Genomic DNA, 24,908 nt, shown 5'->3' on the forward strand with positions numbered 1-24,908 from the left:
CGGTAGTTGTTGCAGTCCTGGGGATTACCCTTCCCTTTCTTGAGAGGGACAACAAGGCCCCTCTTCCAGTCAATTGGGATGATGCCTGTGTTCCAAGCAGAGCACAGAACTGCATGCAACGACACGAGTGCAGCATTTCCACCAGATTTGAGAAGTTTAGCATGGATGCCACAGATCCCTGGAGCTTTACCCCATTTCAACCGGTTCACCGCAGCCTGTGTTTCCACAAGCGAAGGTGGACCACAGTTGATTGGAGGGTCAGCAACAGGGATTGTAACACCCCTGACGTCCAACTCGACAGCTGGTGATCAGCCTGCCACAACCGCTCAAAGTAACCGGCCCAGTGGGCCTTCACTTCAGACTCCTCTGTCAAGAGCCTACGACCTTCTGCTCTAACTGCAGTACACCGAGGGATGGGCTTGGATGAACGCAATGCACGAATTCCCCTGTAAGCAGGACGAGAATCACCTGACCACAGGTGATGCTCTACCCCCTTACAAATTCCTCGCACATCGGCCTCCTTGTCCACCCTCAGCGCACGTACAGTTTTACGCCTCAGCTCCCTGGACGGTGGTCTTGAAGGAACTCCACAACTCCTCAGGACCTCATAAAGCACCCAGACCCCCCAAATCTCTACTCAGCTTGTTCGCAAACTCCTCAGCGACCCTCTCATCCTTGAGCTTGCCAACATCCAGCCTAGGCTGGGATGGTACCATTCTCCTGGATTTAAGGTGCAACTTCAGAGTTGCTACAACAAGCCAGTGGTCAGTATTGAGGAACTGAGCACTCCGGTAGACCCTGCAGTTCTGGATCATCCTCCAGCGACCATAAACGAGGACATGGTCAATCTCCTTTGCCACAGGACTTCTTCATAAGGATTGTTCAGAAAGTAGATTTGGGGGGAGGGGCAGGGGTTCCAGATGGTCTTTTCGGAGAGACATGGTGAGTGAGAGATTTGTCAGGAATGAAAGACGTGTTCCAAGTGTTGGTCCAGCTTGCGATTTTATCCAGATCTGCTGAGAGTGAAGAGGGTGCTGCTTGCTAATCTCAGGGATGACATGGTTCGGCAGAGGATGGAACTGCAAAGCGATAAAAAGGATTTTCCAGAGAGTCGGACAAATCATTGATGAAAACCAAAAAAGCAGAGGCCCCAGAACACAACCTTGAGGATCTCCAGGCTGGACAGGAAGAGGGGATGAAAGAACTCCATTTGGGGCCACACATTGGCTGCGACAGGCGAATAAGTCTGTGAGCCATGAGTGGAGATGTCCTTGGATACCAAAGGAAGAGTTTGGTGAGCAGGGCAGAGTGCCAGACAGAATCGAAAGAACGTGATATTGTGGTAGTGCCGGGTTCGGGGGCCGGGAACGACTGCTTGATGGAGCAGTTGGGCCGTCTCCCCCCCCCCCCAAGCACCCGGAATTGAAGGTCGTCACTCCAGATAACTCCGAAGGCGACGGGTCACTTAATGGACCGTGGACGAGTGTGCATCAAACGCCCTCTTTTTGCGAAAGTTTGAAAAACATGAGGGCGATAGGACAGATGTCTTCGAATACATGAATAAACATTTCTCATTTTTTTTTTCAGAATTTTCGGTCATCATCTTGGGGGTCCACATCGGGGTCAAAGTTCAGGCACGCAGCTCCTGCACATTTTTCAGAATAAGTGTTATTTTTCACTATATAGTGATCAAAACTTGTATCTGGTGGTGAAATAATTCTGACATATCAATGTACTGCTCCTTTGGTGATGTTCCAGTGATCTAGAGCCAATCAAATTTTCTGGGAAATTTGCCGGCGGGAAACTGGTGATTTTCCCAGAAAAAAAACAACAAAATAATAACAAATGCCTCGGTTCTGTCAAATTCACGGCTTTATTACCCAGAATTATGTGTATTCATATCAAGGTACTCATATAATATCATTAATGATCAAGTTTCAAGCGTTTCCGGAGATTCGGATTCTCTTTCCTGTCATTCTGAGTGACTTGTTGCACATTCTGAAAGTGTTCTTCAGACCTTGCTGCACCGAGACAGTCCGTTCCGAGTTTTATTGGACGCTCAGCTGCATCATTAGTTGCATTGAGTGCTTTGGTTTTAGATTTTGAATCCACATAGGCTGGAAGTGTTGCCCACTCACTCACTTTATACGTTAAGAATGAATCGCCCAGTTCAAGTTCTCAGAACACAAACCAAGAATCAACCGAGACAAAGTCAGATAGGCTAGATGTCAAGTGAATGTCCTTGGGGAAGTGAGGCTTTCCGAAGTCTGTACCAAAGCGCCCAATAGGCAATAGTCCAAATTCCTCTCTATCAGGCTTGACAGAGATGATATGGTCAGCCAGTCGACGCTTCTCTGCACTTGGAACATCCTCACTGAATAAAGCTAAGGGCACAAACTCAGCTGTTAAGTACCAAAGATGACGCTGTTGAGCTTTGATAGCGGATGCAGAAACCTCGGGGTCCACAGATCCATAGCGTATGAGATCTTTATACAGACACAAATCGTTGTATGACGCATCAAGAGCTCTCGGGCAAGAGTTCCACCATTTGAAATAAATCAGTGTTGCAAAGTCACAGAATCTTATTTAATCTTGGGTACCTAGTGTCATGTTGTGAGAACTGCAGTAGGAGGTAGAGTAGAAATTTGAGTTTCTAACATAGCAATATTTCGACAACAAATGACCTTTGCCATCCATCGGGCACGGTGCATTGCTCCAGGAAACCGGAAGTCCACTTGTGGTCTGTACTGACCAAGATACATCTCCACGAATTTAGCGAATCCTCTATAGTCGTCTCGCTGGTAGGACTGTATGGTCGCAGTGACATTCAGTACTCCTGCTCTCCAGTCATGTATGAGGGCTGAATTCTCCTCGCTGAATTTATCAAGATCTAAAGTTTTCAAGCTTATTTCACCGCTGTAGGGTACAGCTTCGAAATGCTTTTGCATCATCAGCTTTTGCATCGAAATGCTTTTGCATCATCTTTTGCATTTTGCATTCGAAATGCTCATCTCGGAAAATCGTCCAAACTTTTTGATTCATGATCTGCCAAGTGTCAAATTCTCCGGAAAAACACAATTTCTGGGGGAAAAATACCATTTTCCGGGAAACTGTGCCAACAAATTACAAGCCAACAGTGTTACAAACATCACCGAAGGAGCAGTACATTGATATGTCAGAATTATTTCACCACCAGACACAAGTTTTGATCTCTATACAGTGAAAAATAACACTTATTCTGAAAAATGTGCAGTAGCTGCGTGCCTGAACTTTGACCCCGATGTGGACTCCCAAGATGATGAGCGAAAATTCTGAAAAAAAAATGAGAAATGTTTTTTTCATGTATTCGAACACATCTGTCCTATCGCCGTTATGTTTTTCAAACTTTCGCAAAAAAGGGGGCGTTTGGTGCACTCTACCGTGGACGCCAATATTTCGACCGTGTGGTTCGTGTCTTTTTGTCCAATTCCAATTTACCTAATAAGCCGCACGGTCGAGCTACCGGGAAAGCCACACCCTCAGCAGGTTTTGTCCGAACCGAGTCACTGTTACCGACTCAGATACGGCGTAACCGAGCGGGAATTAACAAAGCTGCGCCGGCCCAAATAACAATTTACGGCACAATCGGCCTCCCTAATTCTCAAGCCTGAACCATACTGGGTCAATGAAAGAAAACACAGACAACGAACTGGAACATTTAACAGTTATTTATTTCTAAAAGGCAATTGGGAGGGGAACACAGAGCAGACTTAATCACAAATATAAATGCAGGCAAATGTACAATGGCAATCACTTAACAGTTTTACTTACAAGACTGGCCACAGATGGACACACACACCCAAAAATAAATGGTGCCAACTGGCCTTTATTCGGACCCTCCAGCCGCGGAGGATAGGCAAGCTGGGGGGTTAGAGTTAGGTTGGGTACCTGGCCGCCTCGTGCAGTTTTACCGACTCGCACTTGTGGAGCTCGGAGTCCGTGGAAGGGAACGGAGATCCCCAGCTCGAGCGCTTCAACACAACCACGGTGGGACTCGAACCCACGAACCAGAATCCAACGAGCACAGCCAGGATCCTACGAACGACCCGGCCAGCCACGGAGGATGACCGACGACCAGGAGAGCCCAGCAGACCAGAAGCAAGGAACGACCTCCAAGGAACCAAGGAACCCCCCCAGATACAGCTTGCGATCATTGTTATCCCTCCCCCGTGTGGGGTGGATGGATCCGCTCTCCGGTAACTCGCCTCCGGACGGGTCCTTTTCGGGTGTCATGGTGGCCAGCCGCGATTGGAGGAGGGGCATGTCAGCGTCTCAGTGCTCCTCCCCGAGAGAGGCCCTGTTGTCTTCTCCAGTGTCGACAGGGGAGGCATTCTTTTTTTGATGGGGCGGAGTCAGAGCTCCGAGGCGAGGGGCCTCCGCCCACGTCCGGAGTTAGAAACACGTGCGTTATCGCGCCATGGTGTGAAGTGAAAGTTGGGCGGGTGAAGCGCTTGTTCGCCCGCAGAGTGGGAGGAGGAGTGGTGTGAGGGTTTTGTTTGCGTTGGTAGAATTAAAGATGTAAAAAACCTGACGATAAAAGAAACCCGCAGCGCACACATGAAATTAACCCATTCGACATCGTGGAGAGATTCAATCTATCCACATATACTAAACGAAATAACTAAACTTTGGGGCAACTGCATGTGTGAATTTGAATGGTTTCCAGATTCGGAACAATATGACGAGGGAGATGGCTCTGATTTCATGTCTGGCATTGAGGATCTCCATCCATTGTTGGGAGAGCACATTCTGAAAGTGTTCCGTTTTTGTTTTGTTTCCGGTTTTTGTCATGGGGAATGATGCATGCCGGGAGATCAAGGCATCGTCGGAGACATGAAAGACCCAAATAATATCAGACATGGTGTATACTTCCTCCACTGATTTTAATAAAGATATCTCCCGCATCATCAAAAAATAATTTTTAATCGTGATTTACATTATTTGATCGCTGATCCCGAATCCAGGCCGAAGAAACCGGAAATTGCTGCATTGAATGTCAGAAGAATTCTACGTTCGCTTCTCGGCTTTGCCTATTCCATGTTACAAAACATGGAGTGAATAAGTAATTAGTAATTAGTAATTACCATCCGTGTTACAAGGTCGTGGAACAAACACTAACACACACCATGATAACATGTTGATAACACCTGAACACCTTGATCCTCAGGTTCAGGTGAACATGAACAATGTAACTCTTGTTCCCCAGATAAATAAATAAGAACAGAGTTCAATTTGTTCGACCACTTTATTAGCGTGGAACGACAATAATCAAACAAGTATTGAACAGGTTGAAACACCCACAACATCCCTGGCTCCGGGTCAGGCTGCGCATGCGCACTGGCACAGGGGACCGTCGATATGTGGAATTACCGTAAAGTACAATGTTCTCTATCTCCCTCCGAGTCTTTATTATGTTAATAGATAAAGGCTGAGAAAATATTAAGTTTAATGAATGAACAAAAGTTTATATCGCCCATCGTGTGACTATTCCATGGAGTAGTCCTTGTGCCAGGCAGGCACGCTGGTCGCTCTGGTGGATCGGCGTTGACCTATCGCTGGTGCTGGTGGTGTCACATCGGGCCCCAGTGGGGATGGGGCTCTCGGGGTTTCAGGGGCCGATGGTGGCGTCTGAAGGATCGCGCGCCTCGGTGTGCCTCGTCCTGGTGCTGCTGGCGTGTCTAAAACGGGTGTCGTCTTGCGCTGGGGTGTGCATACTGACGTCAGTGCCGGCGTGGGCCCCGTTGGCGTCGCAGATGTCACGGGTTCGCTGTCGAGGTCAGGCAGTTGCGGTGTTACAACGGGTGCAGGTACAGTGATGCGGGTTGCTCGATCATCATAGATAGACCGGGGTGGCAGCTGGTCATTGCGAACTGGGCTAAACTTGCGCAGGAATTTCCTGTTCCGAAGTGTGACTCTGCCCGAGCCATCGATCTTGATCACGTATTGGTCGTGTTGGCGTACCTCCACGATACTGCCTGTCTTGTCCCATTTTTTTGGGTGGAATCCTGTCTGGTTCTGTACGCGGACTTGGTCCCCTACAGCAAGTGGCGGAAGGCGTTTGGTGTGTTCTGCCCAGGTGTCGGCTGTGCGGATATGACGTTTGCGGAGGGCCTCCTCCCTCGCTTTCAGGGTCTCATGCCAAGTGTCGTGCGGTCTGTACTTCCCGGGGATAATTGGGATGAAATCGCGTATCGGGTGGCCGAAGACACACATTGCCGGGGAGATCTTCGTGTCAGGGTCAGGCGTGTTACGATATTGTAGTATCGCTCTCTGCACAGCGTCAGTGTCAAGTTCTCCCTGCGGGCTGGTGTTGTCCGTGATAAGTCGTTTCATTGTCTTAACTCCAATCTCCTCGCGCGACAGTTGCTGTGAGGGAAGGCCACCGATGACAAGCGGTGGTGTACGCCCATCTGTGCAGGAATGACCTGGTCTCGGTGGAGGTGAACTCCGGTCCCCCATCCGACGCGAGCTCTTCTGGTGTCCCGTACGTCACGAAGGCGCGACGTAAGTGGTTTATGAGTCCGGCGGCGCCACCCGTCGACTTTGAGATGATCGGCCAGTTCGAGTATCTGTCCACTGTCACAAGGTAGTGTGCACCCCTGTGTACAAAGAAGTCCGAGCACACTGCCTGAAAGGGGTAAACGACCGGAATAGGTGGAGTTGGTGGCGCTCCAGGCTGTGATGGTGCCATCCGGTGGCAGTGTTCGCAGTTTTTCCGAGTGGCGCTGATGTCGGCCGACATGCCTGGCCAGAATACAGAGGATTCTGCGCGGGCGGTCATCATTGATACGCCCTGGTGGGCAGCGTGTGTGGGTGCTCAGCACATCGCCGCGGAGTGAGGGTGGTATGACTACTCGGTCCTTGTATAGGATCACTCCATCTGTCGATGTAATGTTCTCGCGGTACTGGTGATAGTCGCGAATTGTCTCTGGCATCTCGATTTTTGAGTCGGGGATGCCGTTCATTGTCATTCCCTCCAATATGTGCATATCGCCATCGCTGCTGGTGGCTTCCCTGACGCGATCCCATGTTACTGATCGCAATGATTCGAGGCCCGCGGCACACCATGCCAGGTTGTCCTCGACGTCGTCGTCATACTCCGGCTCAGTTTGGCGTAGGAGGGACAGGACGTCGGTGTGCGTGCTTGGTTGGAAGTGGGTCGCTATGGTGGCATTGTCATCTGGAAGGTTCATGAGTGGAGGTCGCGTGGTGCCAACTGGCCTGCGCGACATGGCATCTGCCGCCTTGTTCTTCATGCCCGGGATATGTATGATGCGGAAGCGATAACGCAGGGTCTTCTCCTTGAGGTTCCTGAGGCGGGGGTTGGGTATGTCGTCAAGTGCTCTGTCCGAAAGGAGTTTCAGCAGTGGTTTGTGGTCTACCGCAACGATCAGGTTCTCGCAGCCCAGTACGAAGTAGCGCGCTTTGTCCAAGGCGTCCGCGACTGCGAGAGCCTCGCCCTCTATGGGCGCGTATCTGGATTCTGCCGCGTGTGTAAATCTGCTGCCGACCAGGGTTATTTTCCATCCATCAGTGCAGCAGAATGGTCTAACTGGCACGCATCGGCAGTGCTTTTGAAGCAACCAGAATCCGATTCCCTCCTTCGACCAGTCCGTGGCGATGCATGTTGGCTTAGTTTTGTCAAATATGCGGACACCGTGTTCGATTTCTTGTACGATCACGTCTTTCGACTCGCGGAATATGTCCTCTAACTCCATGGACCACTGGAAGCGTTCTCCACTTTTCAGGAGCTTCCGGAATGGCTGCATTCGTTCGGCCATACTAAAGGCGTATGCCACCTGGTTGACAAGCCCGAACCACGATCTGACGTCGGTGATGTTACGCGGTTGTGGGAAATCGTGGATTGCTTCCAGGTAGCGGCTGCACGGTCGCACGTCGGTCATGGTGATGGTGAAGCCCGCGAAGTCCACCGTGGGTGCGCTGAAGACAAACTTCTCCGGGTTGAGGATGATTCCATTCCGGCCGCATATATCCAGCCATTGGACCGCCTGGAAGTAGCTCCCTCAATCGTGTCTGACCATAGGAGCGTGTCATCTACGCACTTGGTCTTGTTACCAATGTCCGCGACGATCTCATCGTATCGTCGTGAGTAACCGTCCCCCGATGCCATATACCCTTGTGGGGCAGATAGGTACCGGTAGCGCCCCATGGAGTGATGAAGGTCGTCTTGAGGCGGACGTCCTCGTGTAGGCGGACGCTATGGTAACCGTTCCATGCGTCGAATACTGTCTTGCGCTTCCCGTTAGGAACGTGTCTCGCCTGGTGGAACGGGGGATTGGGTGTGGTGGGTCTCGCGGAACGCATGCTTGTTCAAGGCCTGAAAGTCGGCCGGTGCGTCGCGGCTTTGCCATTCTTTTTCGCGCAAATTACCATGCGGTGACACCATGTCACCGGCGTGCCGACGGGTACTTCCTCCAACACGCCGAGCCGAACGTCCTGGTCGAGGCCTGCTTTTACCTCATCTTGCCAATGTATGGCCACGGAGATGGGAGTGTGATGGGCAACCGGTGTCGCGTTCTCACTGAGCATAAGACGTAGTGGCGGGCCGGTCATTCTCGGTAGTGGCTGGTGTGGGCACGTGTTGAATGTGCTCTGAGCATACATCCTGAGTAAATGTGACTGTAGTGCCTCTCTGTTGGCCTCGGTCGCTGGCATGGGGAGTGCGGTCGGCTTGGTCGGCGGCTCCCGCGCGTCGCGGGCAGTCGCACAATTCCGAGGTTGTCAGATTCACCTCTCCGAGTGTCGGGAATCTGTCCGAGATCATTCCCAGGTCCATGCAGGCCGCGCGGGAGAGGAAGATGCGGTCTGAAGAGTCCGTCACATATGCGATTTGGCGCGTCTCCAATCTCCGAGCGTCATCACTGTTACCGGCGAATCTGACTACCACGGCTCCGAGGATACGAATTCCTCTGTTGTTTGCGGCCTTCATGGTCATGGATACAGGTATGAGGTCCTCGGTACTCAGGCCCATTTGTTGGACGACTTTAATGCCGATCAGGCAGCTCTGGCACCCGTGTCTGCCATAGCGGGTAGGGTTACCGCGCGGGTGTGTTTCAGGAGGTTAAAACCCAGCGCTTTGTAATCCTCGCGCTTGTTGGTGAGAGAGGTTGACGTATGGCTGCGGGTCGGATATGCGTTTCATCCACTTATCGCACATATCATCGTACAGGTGGTGAGCGAGGGGAAGCGTGCGCATTTCGTCCTCTGTGCTGGCCATGGTGACCGTGCATAGCTCGACGAAGGCTGCCGTCTGCTCGTCGTACATCCCGTCGGTCTCCTTAGATGGGGGTCTTGCCGATCGGCCGCCCAGGCACGCCTTGTCGAGGTGATTCTGGCGGTCACACTTCCGGCACTTTTTACCGTATCCGGGGCACTCGGCGCGTCTGGCGCGCCATTGAGGCGTTTTGCCGTGGCCCACCTCGCCGCAGTAGATGCATACTCCTTCGGGCTTGGCCTTCCGTTTTTCCGGCCTGGCTCCTACTCTGGCGCGGACGTCCTGTCGCTTTCCCCGCCGATACGAACTACTGATCGAGTCCGTGCTCTGAGTGTCAAGCAGGCGCGATGCCGAGCGTTTTCCAGACTCTTTGGCCTCGATATACTCTATCATGTCCTTTAATGGCATGTCCTGGTTCTTCTCACCGAGTAGGTCAAGTTGTATTGCTTGGTCCGCGATGCCACGGGCAACCACGTTGCGCAATATCTCTTCGGTGAAGTCGTTGACCTGATCGCACCCCGCCTTGGTGCACTTCATTTCATACTTGCACGTGTCCGCCTGCCCTTTGATGCGGGCGTGGAACGACCGGACGGGCTCCTCGTGTCCCTGCCGCATGTTAGACAGGGCCACTCGAGCTACCATCGTGTTCTCCGTCCGGACGGCGAGCGCCTTCATGGCGGCGAGGACGTCTTCTTCATCGCTGCCCACGAGGCTCCGACCCGCCGCGCGAGTGAGGTCCTTTCTCAGCTCCTCCTCACAGCACTCCAGTAGCTGCGCGACTATGTCCGGTCCGACAAGCTTAGTACCTGTTTTGTATTCGCCCCAGCGGGTTATGAAGTACGACCAGGCCTCGCCCGTTCCGGCCAGTGCTATGGAGGGACGCTTGAGTTTCTCCATCTTGGCATTCGAGCTCGCCGCCCTCGGGGCGGCGACGTGCACAGTGGCGTTTATACTCAACATGGCGGCCACCACTGCCGCCTCTGTGTGTGTAGCCATATAGTCACAACCCTCGATCGGGCACTCTGCTTCCACCGGCACCATAGGAACAGTTATTCTGGAGTAAACGTTCTATTTTCGGTGATGCACACGTGTGTACAGTGTCCTGGGGGCGAAGATTGGGTACAGGACCCGAGAAATCCAAACTCACTGTCGACGTTCTCGTGGTCCGTTTTCACCCAGTCGCGTCCTCCTCAGCACCGACGATCTTTACTCGACTGCATCAACTTGTTTGATTATAAATAAGAACAGAGTTCAATTTGTTCGACCACTTTATTAGCGTGGAACGACAATAATCAAACAAGTATTGAACAGGTTGAAACACCCACAACATCCCTGGCTCCGGCTCAGGCTGCGCATGCGCACTGGCACAGGGGACCGTCGATATGTGGAATTACCGTAAAGTACAATGTTCTCTAATAAACACTCACCCTGATAGTTATCCCGATGCGGGGTATGTTTATCATCATTTTCATCCGATTCCCCTTCACACTCCGTTTCTCCCCTTAAAGCGGTCTTGGTCGACCTGTTGATGATAATCCGTGAAAATAGAACCATACACGGATCACGTGATTAATGTACATATGTTATTAAACACGGAGACATGAAGTAAAGTGTAAGATCTTTTCCAGGTGATGTTCTTACCTGTGGTGGCGAAACAAGCAGCAGGGGGCGGGGAAGGTGGTGGTGGTGGTGGTGGTGGGACCGCGCAATGCATGCTGGGTACAGAGCTTCGTTGTTGCCCCTGCCCGGTTTGTCCCGCTGTGTGATTTTTCAATCCGGTCGATTTCTCCCCTAAAGTATCGTCCATTGTTCGTACACACCGGGTGTTTGGAACAAGATAATGAATTAATGTTTCTCAGGTGTGAAAATTTACCATGAGACAAAACCGTTGTCATGGAAACGTTAAATCAATCCTGCGGCCTCCCTCCCTTACAACACCATGTGTAAACTCGGTCGGTCTACACACCTGGAACTTGGGGGGACAAATGATAAAGGGAAACGATCATCATTCTTAATCATTCCTCACCCACGTGACCCTCTTGTACATGACGCCGAGACCGCCGATTATCCCGGAGTTGGATCATGCCCGTCATACAACAACAATAACAACAACAACAACAACAACAACAACAACAACAACAACAACATGATGACGTCGATCGTAAATTATATCGTGACGTCACCAATCACCTCATGACGACCTCTCCACCAAGGTTTGAAAACCTCGAGGATAAAACTAAATATTTAAAGGAGGAAACCTTGAGGTTTCCAAAACCACCAGTTTGTAATTACACCTGCGTGTCGGCATGATGGGGTGAAGGAATGAGTGAAGGAATGAATGAAGGAATGAATGAGGAATGAATGAAGAATGAGTGAAAGATTGAGTGAAATTAACGTTCGAAATACCAAAATGTTCATCCTGACTCGGCCTCCATCAGCTTCCAGCGGAGGAACAAATAAACACACAGAATAATTCCCTCCTGAAGTATCTGAAGAGATTCTCGTTTTGAACAGTGACGTCACGTTTTTGACGTCATGAACGATGGAAACAATTGTGAAGGTGAACAACAAACAACAACAGCGAAGTGTGCGGGGGGGGGGGGTGGAATGGTCTCTATGACGTGTGACTTCCTCTGTGACGTCACATTTCATATTTAAACGACCAACGTCGAAACAAAAGCTTTTCTTCCAAAGAACTTCAGGATCGACAAGAGTGTTCACTGGAGAACGTTCATATAAAATCTCATGAGGTGTTCTGTACCTGGATTACCTGAATTTAAAAATCTCGACAGGTGTTCTGTACCTGGATTACCTGGATTTAAAAATCTCGACAGGTGTTCTGTACCTGGATTACCTGTATTTAAAAATCCCAACAGGTGTCCTGGTTAAATCTGTGAGTACGAATCTTATTTACTCTCTTGTTTGTTCGGCTGTGATTTTAGCGAATGTGAACTCCATTGTGTGTTTGTGAGTACGATATCTCAGAAGGTGATGGACGGGTTCGGACGGACCTTGGTGGACAGGTTGGGTGTGGAACAAGGACCATTTGATGAGATTCTGGTTCATATACACATTCATATCCACACTATCAGTGGGATACAAAAGGTTACCTGTTCACCTGGTGCAGGTGTGTGTGTTTCCCAGTGACGTTCTGTTTCACCAGGTTTCCCTCTCTGAGTGATTCTCCATTTCTCTGTTTGTTTCTTTCTCCACACAGAACTTTAGTGTTTTTCTCCACAACTGATTATCTGATCGAGAGAACATTTTCAACACAGGATCGACTCCTTTTTTGGAATGTTGTATTGATAATTGTGACGTCATAAGTCACGTGGGGTGGCAGCCATGTTGAAAAACAGAAAAACTTTGATCCTCTGTATCTCTGAAACTACACCGAGGAAAAAATTCAAACTCGGCACACAGCAAGTACTCGTCTTCAGGAATGAGGGTGATTTTTTTATGATGTCACAGGTGCCTTCATTATGACGTCATAATTGCAAGTGTAGAATGCAACATCTGATGAGTATAAAAAAAAATTTCAGGGTCGTCTTGGAACAAAATGGGACAAAGAAAAATTTATTGATGATGTCATCGGTCACGTGATTCAGCAGCCATTTTTTTTTTTTTAAACCTTCAAAAATATTCTCTGAAATGGATGAACAGATGGAGGTGAAACAGATGGAGGTGAACAGATGTGACCGCCTATCCATGAGTAACCACAGGATCACACATGTGATATCATAGGTCACATGGTTTGGCAGCCATATTGGATTTACCCGAAAACCAATAAAAATATTCTTCTCAAGAACAGTTGCACAAATCGAGGGAAAACTTCACACAAACGTTCCGCAAACCTTGGGGATACGAGGGTTTTCACAAGTAATTGACGTCACATGGTCTGGCAGCCATTTTGGATTGAGGGAAAATCTTAAATTATTTCTCTTGAACCAATCGATCAATCGAAGTGAAACTTCACAATTATGATCTCAGAGTGATGAGGAATAGAGATTTTAAATTTCAATCTCATCGGACTCGACCCCAGACTTATATATTTGTTGGATCTGTGTTCTTTTTTTATTTCTAATTCATTAGGTTCACTTGGCTGTGGCTGGATGTGTTTGAGGGAAGAGGAGGAGCAGCTGAAATGTGAATCCGATCCAGGTTCCTCCTGATGACGTCATCTTTGCTTTTTCCTTGTTTCACACAAACACCACACAAAACAACACAAACACCACACAAAACAACACAAACACCACACAAAACAACACAAACACCACACAAAACAACACAAACACCACACAAAACAACACAAACACCACACAAAACAACACAAACAGCACACAGAACAACACAAACACCACAAAAAAACAACACAAAACAAGTTCTGGCGAGAGTCTGCAATGTCCGATTGCTCTTTTTCTTGTTTTCTGTCGTATTTCGATCCGTGACAGCAGACGGAGGTTGTTTGTCGTTGTTCACGTTTCGGGTTCATCTCTTACTGAGGTTGATAACTTTGGTGTGTGTGTGTGTGTATCTGTGTGTGTTGGTGTGTGTTTGTTGGTGTGTGCTTCATTATTGTTGATAATGATTGTGACATCATCAGCCTGCCTTCTTGCTCTGTCTTGGAGGGAAATGCTGTGTACAGAAGCGTTGGTTCGTGTGTGTACACCTGTTTGTGACTGTTCACATGTTTTATTGAAAACCAATCACTCAGATTGCTCGGTGGGAAACCAAAGGTGACTTTGCCTGACATGACCGTGATCAATGAAGACCCGAATACGTTACAGTATCAATGATAATGATGAACCTCACACGTAATTTCAACCCATCTTCCCCAAATGATTTGCAGGTCGAGGAAATATGGTGAGGAAACGTTGTGATCAGAGAGCTTTGGTGGTGGATGGTGCAACTGGCACAACCACCACAACCACCATGCATACTGAAGACCTTCAGAAAACGAAGGAAACTTCAACAGCAGCAACAACCTTTGATGAAAACCACGTGGCTTCACCAAGGAGAAAAACCTTGTTCAAGAGGTTTATGAACAACATGAAGGGGTTGCTGTGTGTAAATCACAATCACACAACTGAAGGAAGTGAAGATGAGAAGGTGAATGAACCGAAGAAGAAGAAGAAGAAGAAGAAGAAGAAGAAGAAGAAGAAGAAGAAGAAGAAGACCCATTTTTGGGAGAAGGTAAATCCCTTGTCCCACCAATTGTGCAAACCTGAAGGTGATGATGTCATTTTGGGGAAGCCCTTGTGGAGGGTTCATTAACAATATGTTAATTTGATCAAAGGTCACAAGTTTGTTTTTTAAGAGTTTTTTTCATCACTTCATTTCTGATATAATCATTGCACAGAGCAAACCGTGCACAGTGTTAACTTTGAAAGTTTCCCTCTGTTTAATGCAGTGATGATATTTATTTTCATATGTTCCAGGGACGATGGCACGACATGAAAATGTCTCAGGAGAGTGAGTGTCTTGAAGAGCTTCATGTTCAGAATGAACAGCTCACCATGGACCTTCAACCAACGAGCAGAGTGGTGTTCTTCATGGAGCAGGACACTGAACTACATGCAAAGCATCGCCAGGAGCAGCACCATGTGGTGCAGGTGAGCAAGTTGTGGCATTCTGGTCACACCTGAGTGATCAGAAAAGACACTTTCCCTTTTTCCCCATATTCAGTTCCAGACATGTGCATTACTCATTCATCTGCATGTCCTTTGTGTCACGTGATTTGACAGGAACAACTCCTGAGGAGGAAACAAGATGAGGCACAGGTTCATTCTGTGAATCATTGTCTGCAGCAAAATGCAATGGAGGACACAAAGGAACACAACGAAAAGTTTGCAGCAACAAGGAGAATAGTAGAGTGGCTTAAAGAGGGGCAGGACGGACTCACTCGGGCAGTCCAGCAGGTTAGCTCCTGATGATAATTGAAATGTGAATCAAATTTAATGTGTCCTTGTGTACCAGGCTGAGATTCGTTGTGGTACAATGTGGTCGGGGAAATCATGTCGCCTGTTCGTTCCTGTGATGTTCTTTGTCTTCTCTTTATTCCTAATATTTCCTCAATTCATTTTCAGATCAAAGCCTTCAACAAGCGAAACCAAGAACAGATGTTTCATGTTGTCGAGCTTCAGCAACATCTGGAGGAGGTTCTGCAAGCAAACGAGGGTGAGGGTGAGGATGAGGGTGAGGAGGTCTTGGAGAACCTTCCGATGAAACCAATTGAGCCTGCAAGAAAACAGGATTGTCCATCTTTTCATGAGGTGACTACTCTTACGATCTCGGGGGCGAGACAATATTTCGAGTGTGATCGTAACAAGTTATTTTGTTCGGAGAACTTGGACACATGGAATTTCCTTCATCTGTTTCCTGGGTGTGATCGAAGCGTGCTTGTTTTATACTCATTTATTTGTGCAAACACGATTACTCATTGATCATGTGTGTCCTGTGTCGCGTGATTTTCACAGGGACAGCTCCTGAAAAGGAACCTAAATGAGGAAGAGGTTCATTTCCAGAATTATTGTCTGCAGCAAAACACAGATGAGGGCGAACAGCAGCACAATGTAACGTTTGCTGCAATAAGCGGAATGTCTGAGTGGCTGAAAGAGGGGCAAGAGCGGGTCTCAAAAGCAATCCAGGAGGTTAGTTCCTGATGATCATTTAAATCTGAATCAAATTGAACGTGTCCTCGTGGACCAGGTTGAGATGCGACATGGTCGAGGGAAATGCTATAGCCTGTTCGTTTCTGTGATATACTTTGTCTCCTGTTTATTCCCTCTCTTCCCTTAATTCATTTTCAGGTCAAAGACATCAAGAGGCTGTACCAAACGCAGTCTTCACGTGTTGAAAAGCTTGAACGATGTTTGAAGGAGGCTCTGCAGGCAAGTGAGGGCGAGGGTGAGCGTGAGCTCTCGGAGAACCGTGTCATGACCCCGATCAGGCCTGCAGGAAAACAGGATTGTCCCTCTTTTCAGCAGGTGAATATTCTTACAATGTCGGGGGCTCATCAATATTCTGAACGATCTGAACAAATTACTGGGATTTATTTATGAAATAAGCTCAGGAGTGGGTCCCGGCGTCCGGCCGTCCGTCTATCCGTACATCCATTAACACTTGAGTGAAACATTTTACAAACTACGTGAGTGATAGGGATCAAAATTGGTGTGATGCATCAGAAGAGTCAGGTCTCATGGGGATGTGCACCCCATCTGGATCCGCCCCCTCAAAAGAGGCTGAAAAGGTGTTTTTTTCCTTAGAATTCAGGTAATTTATTCCAACATCTTCTCAGAAACCCACAAACAGATGCAGACCAAACTCTTCATGAAGTATCAGGACCATGCCATCAACATAAGTTGTGCTCCCCATGACCGTAACACTTCAGGAAGGGGGCCAGATCCCCTTCCCCCTAATCCCTCATTTAACCCCACCCGTTAGAGAAATAACCGTCAGTCCCCACGAGACTATATTTTTTGTACATAGAAGTTGGACAAGTGCTATTGCTTCATCAATTAAATGGAATAAATGGTAAAAACTGACACAATCTAACATTGAGTTCAGTCCCGGTCTCAGACACGAGGTAAAATAACAAATACTTGATGTACTGACATGTTGCCTCCACGGGATGTGTTTTGCAGGTGAAGGACCTGAAGAGAAATGTGCACAATGACGTGAAACGCAATCATCTTCGGATGCAGAATAGCATGATAATGTCACCTCTCATAAAGAGTGAGAGGATTGTGAAGAAGGATAGTTTAAGAGTACAACGACTCAAAAGATTGTTTGAATCAGCAGAACGTGGAACCACAAAAGAGCAAAAGACTCATCGAAACACACGAAAGCATGAAAGGCCGCTCTTGAAAGTTGTGCTCCTGCAGCAGCAGAGATTAGCCTGGGAAAGAGGAATCATTGAAAATGATCTGAGAATACGGTAAGTTACACATTCCTTCAATCACTGGACGGAGTGAGTATCCTGGTAAATCTCTTGATTTACCATGCATGCCTCGTATTCCTGGTCAGGCATGTGCATCACTCATTGATCATGCATGTCCTTTGTGTTACGTGATTTGACAGGAACAGCTCCTGATGAGAAAACAAGACGAGGAACAGGTTCATTCCGTGAATAATTTTCTGCAGCAAAATGCAACTGAGGAGGACATAAAGCAGCACAATGTAAAGCTTGCTGCAATAAGTAGAATGGTTGAGTGGTTGAAAGTGGGGCAAGAACAGCTCACAAAGTCACTCCAGCAGGTGAGTTCCTGATGACAATTTAAATCTGAATTAAATTGAACGTGTCCTTGTGTACTCGTAGTTCAGTAGATGAAGTCAACATTTCACCAGAATCGTTCAAAATGTGAAAAAGTGTGAAAACTGGAACACATGACGACTTTTATCTGCTCTTTCATATAAGAGCAGCACACACATGATCAGACTACAATTACGGCCGCCATCTTGAGTTTCAAAGTGGCCACCACCGAAAACTATTTTTACGATATCTTGGTCACAAAGTGATATCTTGGTGTAAGCACTTCAATAAAGAGTCCAATTCAATGTTTTCACGCATAAGAAATCCAATAAACACACTTATAATGCTCCAATTTCAGTCTTTCTGCTTAAAAATCGAAATGAGACCCTTTCATAAACAACTAAATACTTAAAGTGTTTGCTCCATGTTTGATATCTAAATGTTATGAGCGTGTGGAAATGGCTTTATCCAATTTAATTTTCAATATAATGTTTTAAAAGGTGTTATACTTCTCAGAGTCTGTCTGTCATTCACTCTGAAACTATGGTCCGTGGTCGTTTCAGCTGTCAGTCGATCCATGCGTTCCAGAGAACATCCCTGTGCGTGGGTCAATCACGATCACTCTTTGCATGCATGAATATGATCTGCATTGCAATTGATGCACTAAAAATCAGTTGCTGTCTGAAAATAATGAGATGTATGCATGTATAGATGTGTATAACCAGAAATATATGTTGTAAATTGTAATGGTGGTGGACTAACATTTTTTCCCCCATTTTTCAGGACATTTGATACGGTGATTCCATTGCACTGACATGCGATAACGATGTCCAAAAAGCGCAAGATAATCGATGCTGGTGAAGGTGCATCTTCTTAAAGACAATGCCCAGAGAAAACAGCCTTGATTGACTGGAAATTGTGTGCAATTTGCCAACAGGACACTGAAGAAAAGCTTGTTAATCCCAGCATAGCTAAATATAGAGGAAGTGAGAAAGAATGCGGCGACAAACTATTTGCTGAGAATATTTTGGAGTTTCATCAAATTGATGCCTTTCCAGAGGATGCCTCGAATCATCGACGAGTTTGAGAATTCATTTGGAATTACTTCCACAAAATCTACAGAGCACCATGATCAGGGACAATCCACTCAGTTGAAATTTTCCCAACACGTCAAAGCTGTGGTTGCAACATTTAAAGAATTAGGTAATCCCTTCACAGAAGATGCAAATGATCTGAACGTGCTGGACACAAAGGAGGTGATGACAGAAGGTGCAATCTTTAGGCTGAGGAAAGTGGAAGCAAATGGGCAGTCAAAATATGACACATCTGCTGCTGAACGCTTGGAGCAGCGAGTAAAACCAATTTCAGACATCATACCAAAGAACAACATGGCTCCCTTCCACAAGACTTCACCCTCAAAACACTCCAGAACATCACAGCAAATTAGGATTCTGAAAAGCAACTGTGAGTTGTTTGGCAGAATGTACATATCTTGTCAGTCCTGAGAAGGGGACATGGATGAATTCTTCAGTCATGAAAACCAGGGATCACCACCTTCTCTATCAGGCATGGGAGAACTGAGGCAGTGTACTAAATCAGACCTTATTGGATGTTTCGACAAGCTGGCTACTAGTACGGCTTCTGAGTGTGGTACACCAGAGGTAGATGCCAAGATTCTCTATGGATCTGTTTTAGTCAATATGCTGCTTCCTAAGTCCTGCTCAACATTCGGAGACTATGCTGAAAATGTGTTCTTGCCTTATGTACTGAGAAATCTGCAAAACACAAAACGTCTGGATGTTATATGGGATCGGTATATTGACAACAGTTTGAAGAGTTCATCGAGAAAGAGGAGGGGAACGGGGAGCCGCATTATTGTCACAAATTATACGCCAATTCCACAGAACTGGCAGAGCTTTCTTCGCGTGGACCAAAATAAGAGTGAGCTGTATCATTACCTGTCACAGTGCGTCGCTAAGTTATCCACACAAGAGAAGGAGCTATATAGCACACAAGATGCCAATGTCATCTCTTCCCAAGAGTGCAACATCAAATCTTCTCTTGCTCCATGCAACCATGAAGAAGCCGATACGAGGTTATTCTTGCATGTTCTCCATTGTGCACAAAATGGCCATCACAGAATACTGATCAGGTCAGTCGACACTGACGTTGTTGACCTTGCAATTGCCATATATCACGCTTTATCCCTTGACAAACTATGGGTTGCATATGGAGTCAAGAAACACTCCAGGTTAATACCGGCTCACACGATTGCAAACAGTCTTGGTGAAAATAAGGCCAAAGCTCTTCTGTTCTTCCATGCCTTCACTGGCTGTGACACATCGTCGTCATTCAGTGGTATTGGGAAGAAAACCGCTTGGGACACCTGGACCAATTTCCCTGATATAACGGACACTTTCTTGAGTTTATCCCAAGAGCCTTCATCAGTCTCAGATGAGAATGTGTGTCAACTGGAAAGGTTCATCATACGTCTTTATGAAAGAACCAGTGAATGCACCAAGGTGAATCAGGCAAGGAAGCTTCTGTTCGCAAAAGGAAGACAAATAGATCGCCTACCCCCCCCCCCCCCCCCACAAAGGCAGCCCTCACGGAACATATCAAGAGGTCGACATACCAGGCAGGACACATCTGGGTCCAAGCGCTGATATCTAAGCAGCAGTTATCAAGCCCATGTGGCTGGGGATGGATGAAGAACGACATTGAACCTTTCTGGAGAGCACTTGCCGAGGCGGCCAAATCCTGTACAGAGCTGATCAAATGCGGCTGCAAAAAGACATGCAGACCACCATGCAAATGTTTCTGTGCATCTCTCCTGTCCACTGAACTTTGCCATTGTGCAGGAACTTATCAGACAGATTGAAGTCAGAACTGTATCTCGACCAGATGAACTATACTTGGGACAGTGTGTATGTCATTTTAAAGCAGAAAGACTGACAATAGAGCATTTTAAGTGTGTTTATTGGACTCCTTGTGTGTGAAAACATTGGATTAGAGTTTTAGACTCTTTATTCATTTTGCTCGGTCTCTTGGTGACCGAGATATTGTAAAAAAAAATTTCGGTGGCAGCCATTTTGAAATTCAAGATGGCGGCCATAAATGTATTCTGATCAGGTGTGTCCTGCTCTTACATGAAAGAACATATAAAAATGGACATGTGTGCCAAATTTCACACTTTTTTCACAATCTGAACGATTTTTCTTTAATCTACTGTACATTAGGTTGAGATGCTCCATGGTGGAGGAAAATAATTTTCTTTGATATAATGTGTCTCTTCTTTGTCCCCTCTATTCCCTGAATTCATTTTTAGGTCAAAGACATCAAGAGGCTGTGCCAAACGCAGTCTTCACGTGTTGTGCAGCTCGAACGACATTTGAAGGAGGCTCAGCAGGAAAGCGAGGGCGAGCTCTTGGAGAACCCTTTGTTGAACCCGATCAGGCCTGCAGGAAAACAGGATTGTCCGACTTTTCAGCAGGTGAATATGCTTACGATGTCGGGGGCTCATAAATATTATTAGCGATCTGAACAAATTACTCGGTTATTTCTCCAAAATAAGCTCAGAGTAGGTCCCAGTGTCCGGCCGTCTGTACATCCATTAACACTGAACAAAACATCTCGTCATAAACTACCTGATCGATACGGACCAAATTTAGTGGAACACATCAGAACAGCAAGGTCTCATGGGGTTGTGCTCCCCATCCAGCACCCATTTAAGGGGAGTGAAAGGGGGGCTTGCCCCCAATATTGGTGTTTCATTCAAAAATCTTCTTCTCAGGAACAAACAACTGTATTCAGACCAAACTGGCCATGCGGCATCGTGACCATGCCCAAACTTAAATTGTGCTCCCAACGGCCCCCTGGAAAGGGGACCACGGCCTCCCTCCCGTAATCCCTCATTGTGATCACAGCATACTTGTTTTATGCTCTTTTATTTTTGCAACTACGATTGCTCGGTCTGTTTGCCTCATTGTGATTTGATCACTGTGAGGTCTTTTGGACCACTGGCATGAAAATACATCATTCTCAAGGAAAGTCGATTGGACATCTGTCACTGTGCCAAGATCCCAGATAGCGACAGTCATATTTGCTCACAGTTTCACCTCAACATGATCAATCTGTTCAATAACAGGAAAAACTTAACACAGTTTAGAATTAGGTTCAGTACCGGTCTCATACACCAGGTGAAATTACAAACACTTCATGCACTGATGTGTTGCCGAGTTGGGATGTGTTTTGCAGATGAAGTTCCTGAAGAGAAATGTGCACTTCAGTGATGGAAAATGCAATTTTCTTCGGAGGGACAACAAGAGGATAATGCCACCTCTCATAAAGAGTAAAAGGATCATGAAGAGGGAGGCGAGATTCAGAGCACAACGGCCCAAAAGGTTGTTTGAAGCAGCAGGACGTGGAGCCACAAGACTCTCCAACACACATAAGCGTGAAGAGCCGTTCTTGAAAGTTGTGCTCCTGCAGCAGCAGAGATTAGCCTGAGCAAAGAGGAATCATTTAAAATGATCTGAGAATACGGTAAAGGCCCAGTCATACCTTGACGTTTTAGCCAGCAATGGCAACGTATTAAAATGTATGTAAAACGCTGGCTTACGTTGAACTTTTGATGTTTTTTTTTTAAAGATTCGGACGTATTCATAACGACTTGGTCTTATGCGCAACATATTAGTAATGGACACAGAACGTTTCGTTGTGTTATTGATAACTTATACCAACGAATGCTGAACCTGTTGTCGGCGTTCACAACCTATGCCCAACGATAGTTTAATTAGGCATATCGCTGCACGTATCGCCGACGATGACGTGGCATAGGTTATGAAAAGGCTGCCGCACAACGATTCAAATCATAACCACCGCAGAAATGGAAGTGTCAACATCGCAGTTACACCTTGGCGATCTTGCCAGCGTATGCAGACCTCTGAAAAATGCGTCTAAAACGTTGGCGCACGTCAAATACGGTATGGGTATGTTTGTATGCATACCAAACAAAGTTTGGATACCAAACATACCAAACAGATACCAAACAAAGTTTGGTATGCGTGAATAGAACGCTAAAGTACGCTATCATACGTCGTAGTAAGGGGAGTACGTCTTGTAATTTTAAACATGTTGAAAATTTGACGACGTACTTGCCGTATGACACACGCTCCGCATGCGATGGGAATAAGTTGGACGCACGATATACGATCGTTGACACACATCGACACACGTTACTTGAAAAGTACTCATCAGTCGAAACACGTCAAGGTAATAATTAGCGTCAGTGTTCCAGACTCACGGTTTTTTTTTTTCTTCGGTATGACGGTGTTCAGTGTACAGTGCGGTTATGATTTAATTTGTTGAGCAGCAGCCTATTAATTATATTATATTATAACCGCACGAGAAATCGAAGTGTCAAAATTACCATCATATCGAAGGAAGGAAGAAAAAAAAAAAAACAGGGAGTCTGGAACACTGACGCCAACCATTACGTTGATGTGTTTCGACTTATGAGCACCTTACAAGTAACGTGTGTCGATGTGTTTCACCCATCGCGTAACGTAAGTACAACACGTTACTCATAGGTTAGAAATAAGTTTCGGGTACGCTAAACATTACCTCGACGCGTTTCGACTTATGAGTAACTCACAGGTAACATGTGTCGACGTGTGTCAACGATCGCGTGACGTGCCTACAACTTATGGCCAGCGTTATGCGGAACGTGTGAATCATACGCTGGCATAAGTCTTAAAATTTCAAGCATTGAAAGTTTGAGGACAACCGAAAAGTACAACGTTTAAAGCCAGCGTACTACGACGTATGGCAGTGTTTTTCAGCGTGCTCTCAATGTTATCAAAACTGACCCATAACGTATTCGACGTGTACCAGCGTTTTAGACAAATTTTTAAAAAATCGGCATAATCTGGCTAAAACGTCAAGGTGTGACTGGGCCTTAAGTTACACATTCCTACAATAACTGGGCGGAGCGAGTATCCTGGTAAATCTCTTCACACGATGTTACAATGTATGCTTTCTCTGACTGTAGTTGACTGCACATAGCTTATATATTGTTACAAATTCGTGCCCACCGGCGTGTGAACGAACGCTTTTCACTAATAGTGGCCGCTCGCCCACCGGACGGACAATTCAGTCGTGATCTTCCGGAACAACGCCGGAACCCTGTCACGGGTGGGTCTTCAACCCCACCACGGCCTAGCGAATTTTCTACCCGAGCAAAATAGGGTCAATCGCCGAATATCGATATACATAAGTACCTGCGCGGGTAGCCTCCCGGGAGACCGTACCTCGGCGCAGGTCGGCTTGGACACGAACCCCTCAAGCGGTCCGTTCCGTTCTTCAGTGATAACCAAGCGGGTATTATCGCCCGACCTCGCCGGATCCAATTCTATTTAACGGGTATTTAAAACCCAACTAATATTCCGAGATGCAATATGGCGTTCCAATGGAGGAAAAAGACATGACAAACGGGTTACATTTCGACCAGCACATTTATTATACACGTATGTACAGCCATGCAATCAATGCAGGTATTCAAAAACACGTATGCAGGCAAACAATCATGCACAGGACGGAGACAAAGACACGAGCAAGGTGAAAGCACTTCGACCGTCTATAATCAATTATCTAGTCACTTAACAGTTTTTACTTACAGGACACGGCGCCACCAACATTCATTCAAAAGAAAGGAAAAAGGCCACCCTCAAAGACGAAGGTGCCAGATAGGGTCCGTAGACCTTTATGGCGTGGAGCCTGGTTGACCGAATGGACCCCATGAGGCCGTTGCAGGTTACCTGCACCCTCGTGGTGCGATGGTGGGTGAGCTCTCTCCGGCGCTCTCCTTCCAGGTGCGCAGGCTGCGTGGCAGAGCTGCAAAGCGGCGCCTCCCGCTTCGCGCCTTGACCTTCGCGTCCTTCGCGCCTCGACCCGGACCACCACACACAACACACACGACTTGGCGCGCCCAAGGAGCAGGCATCACCTCGACGACGATGAAACCACCAATGCACACGAAGAAGACCACCAGTGAACCACCATGAAGACAACCACCAACCCGTAGACGACAAAAACCCCAAAAGCCACCAACTGGTGTCCTGCACGCCCTTATATCCCTCAGTTCCAACGCCTCGCTCTTCCCCCTTCCAGCTCCTGCGGGAAGCTTCGAGAAAGGGGGCGTTCCTTATCTCCAGCGCCTCACTTCCATGAACCAACCAATGACGAACGATCTCCCCGATCGGCGCGCGGGAAAAAACAGGCGGGAAAACCCGCACGCCACCGATAGAGAGTTGTGGTTTGGTTGGTGGAGAAGGGGATCAGCAGTTGGCGTAGTGGGGAAGATGGTTAGGTGATGGGCGTAATTGT

General features: G+C 47.2%; 2 protein-coding genes across 12 annotated transcripts in view; one reads left to right on the top strand and one right to left on the bottom strand.

Moving 5' to 3' along the window:
• LOC147006386 (uncharacterized) overlaps positions 1-24,908 on the bottom strand; it is a 39,910-nt gene that overhangs the window by 12,635 nt on the left and 2,367 nt on the right. For 4 of the 6 annotated variants that reach the window (XM_085868950.1, XM_085868947.1, XM_085868948.1 and 1 more), the window contains exons 1-2: positions 10,916-11,169; positions 10,702-10,796 (exon numbers count right to left, since the gene is read on the bottom strand). The exons of 1 other annotated variant lie outside the window; for it this stretch is intronic. In XM_085868950.1, coding sequence (XP_085725076.1) covers positions 10,702-10,796; positions 10,916-11,169 — 349 coding nt within the window. Of the gene's footprint in view, positions 1-10,701; positions 10,797-10,915; positions 11,170-24,908 lie in introns of those variants that run through there. One more of the 6 variants, XR_015054869.1, reaches the window with a different exon arrangement.
• The window catches only part of LOC147006387 (uncharacterized), a 32,076-nt gene continuing 18,537 nt past the window's right edge, over positions 11,370-24,908 (top strand). For 2 of the 6 annotated variants that reach the window (XM_085868938.1, XM_085868935.1), the window contains exons 1-11: positions 11,370-11,487; positions 14,121-14,464; positions 14,710-14,883; positions 15,016-15,189; positions 15,358-15,543; positions 15,748-15,921; positions 16,081-16,257; positions 16,915-17,207; positions 17,351-17,527; positions 20,851-21,015; positions 21,780-22,067. In XM_085868938.1, coding sequence (XP_085725064.1) covers positions 14,132-14,464; positions 14,710-14,883; positions 15,016-15,189; positions 15,358-15,543; positions 15,748-15,921; positions 16,081-16,257; positions 16,915-17,207; positions 17,351-17,363 — 1,524 coding nt within the window. In that variant the 5' untranslated portion in view covers positions 11,370-11,487; positions 14,121-14,131 and the 3' untranslated portion in view covers positions 17,364-17,527; positions 20,851-21,015; positions 21,780-22,067. Of the gene's footprint in view, positions 11,488-11,880; positions 12,168-14,120; positions 14,465-14,709; positions 14,884-15,015; positions 15,190-15,357; positions 15,544-15,747; positions 15,922-16,080; positions 16,258-16,914; positions 17,208-17,350; positions 17,528-20,850; positions 21,016-21,779; positions 22,068-24,908 lie in introns of those variants that run through there. The other 4 variants (XM_085868939.1, XM_085868937.1, XM_085868940.1 and 1 more) reach the window with 4 other exon arrangements.

This window comes from Eptatretus burgeri, unplaced genomic scaffold, assembly GCF_056783735.1.
Source record: "Eptatretus burgeri isolate ZD-2024b unplaced genomic scaffold, Ebu_testis_v1 Ebu_testis_scaffold_3181, whole genome shotgun sequence".
In the NCBI taxonomy this organism is placed as follows: Eukaryota; Metazoa; Chordata; class Myxini; order Myxiniformes; family Myxinidae; genus Eptatretus; species Eptatretus burgeri.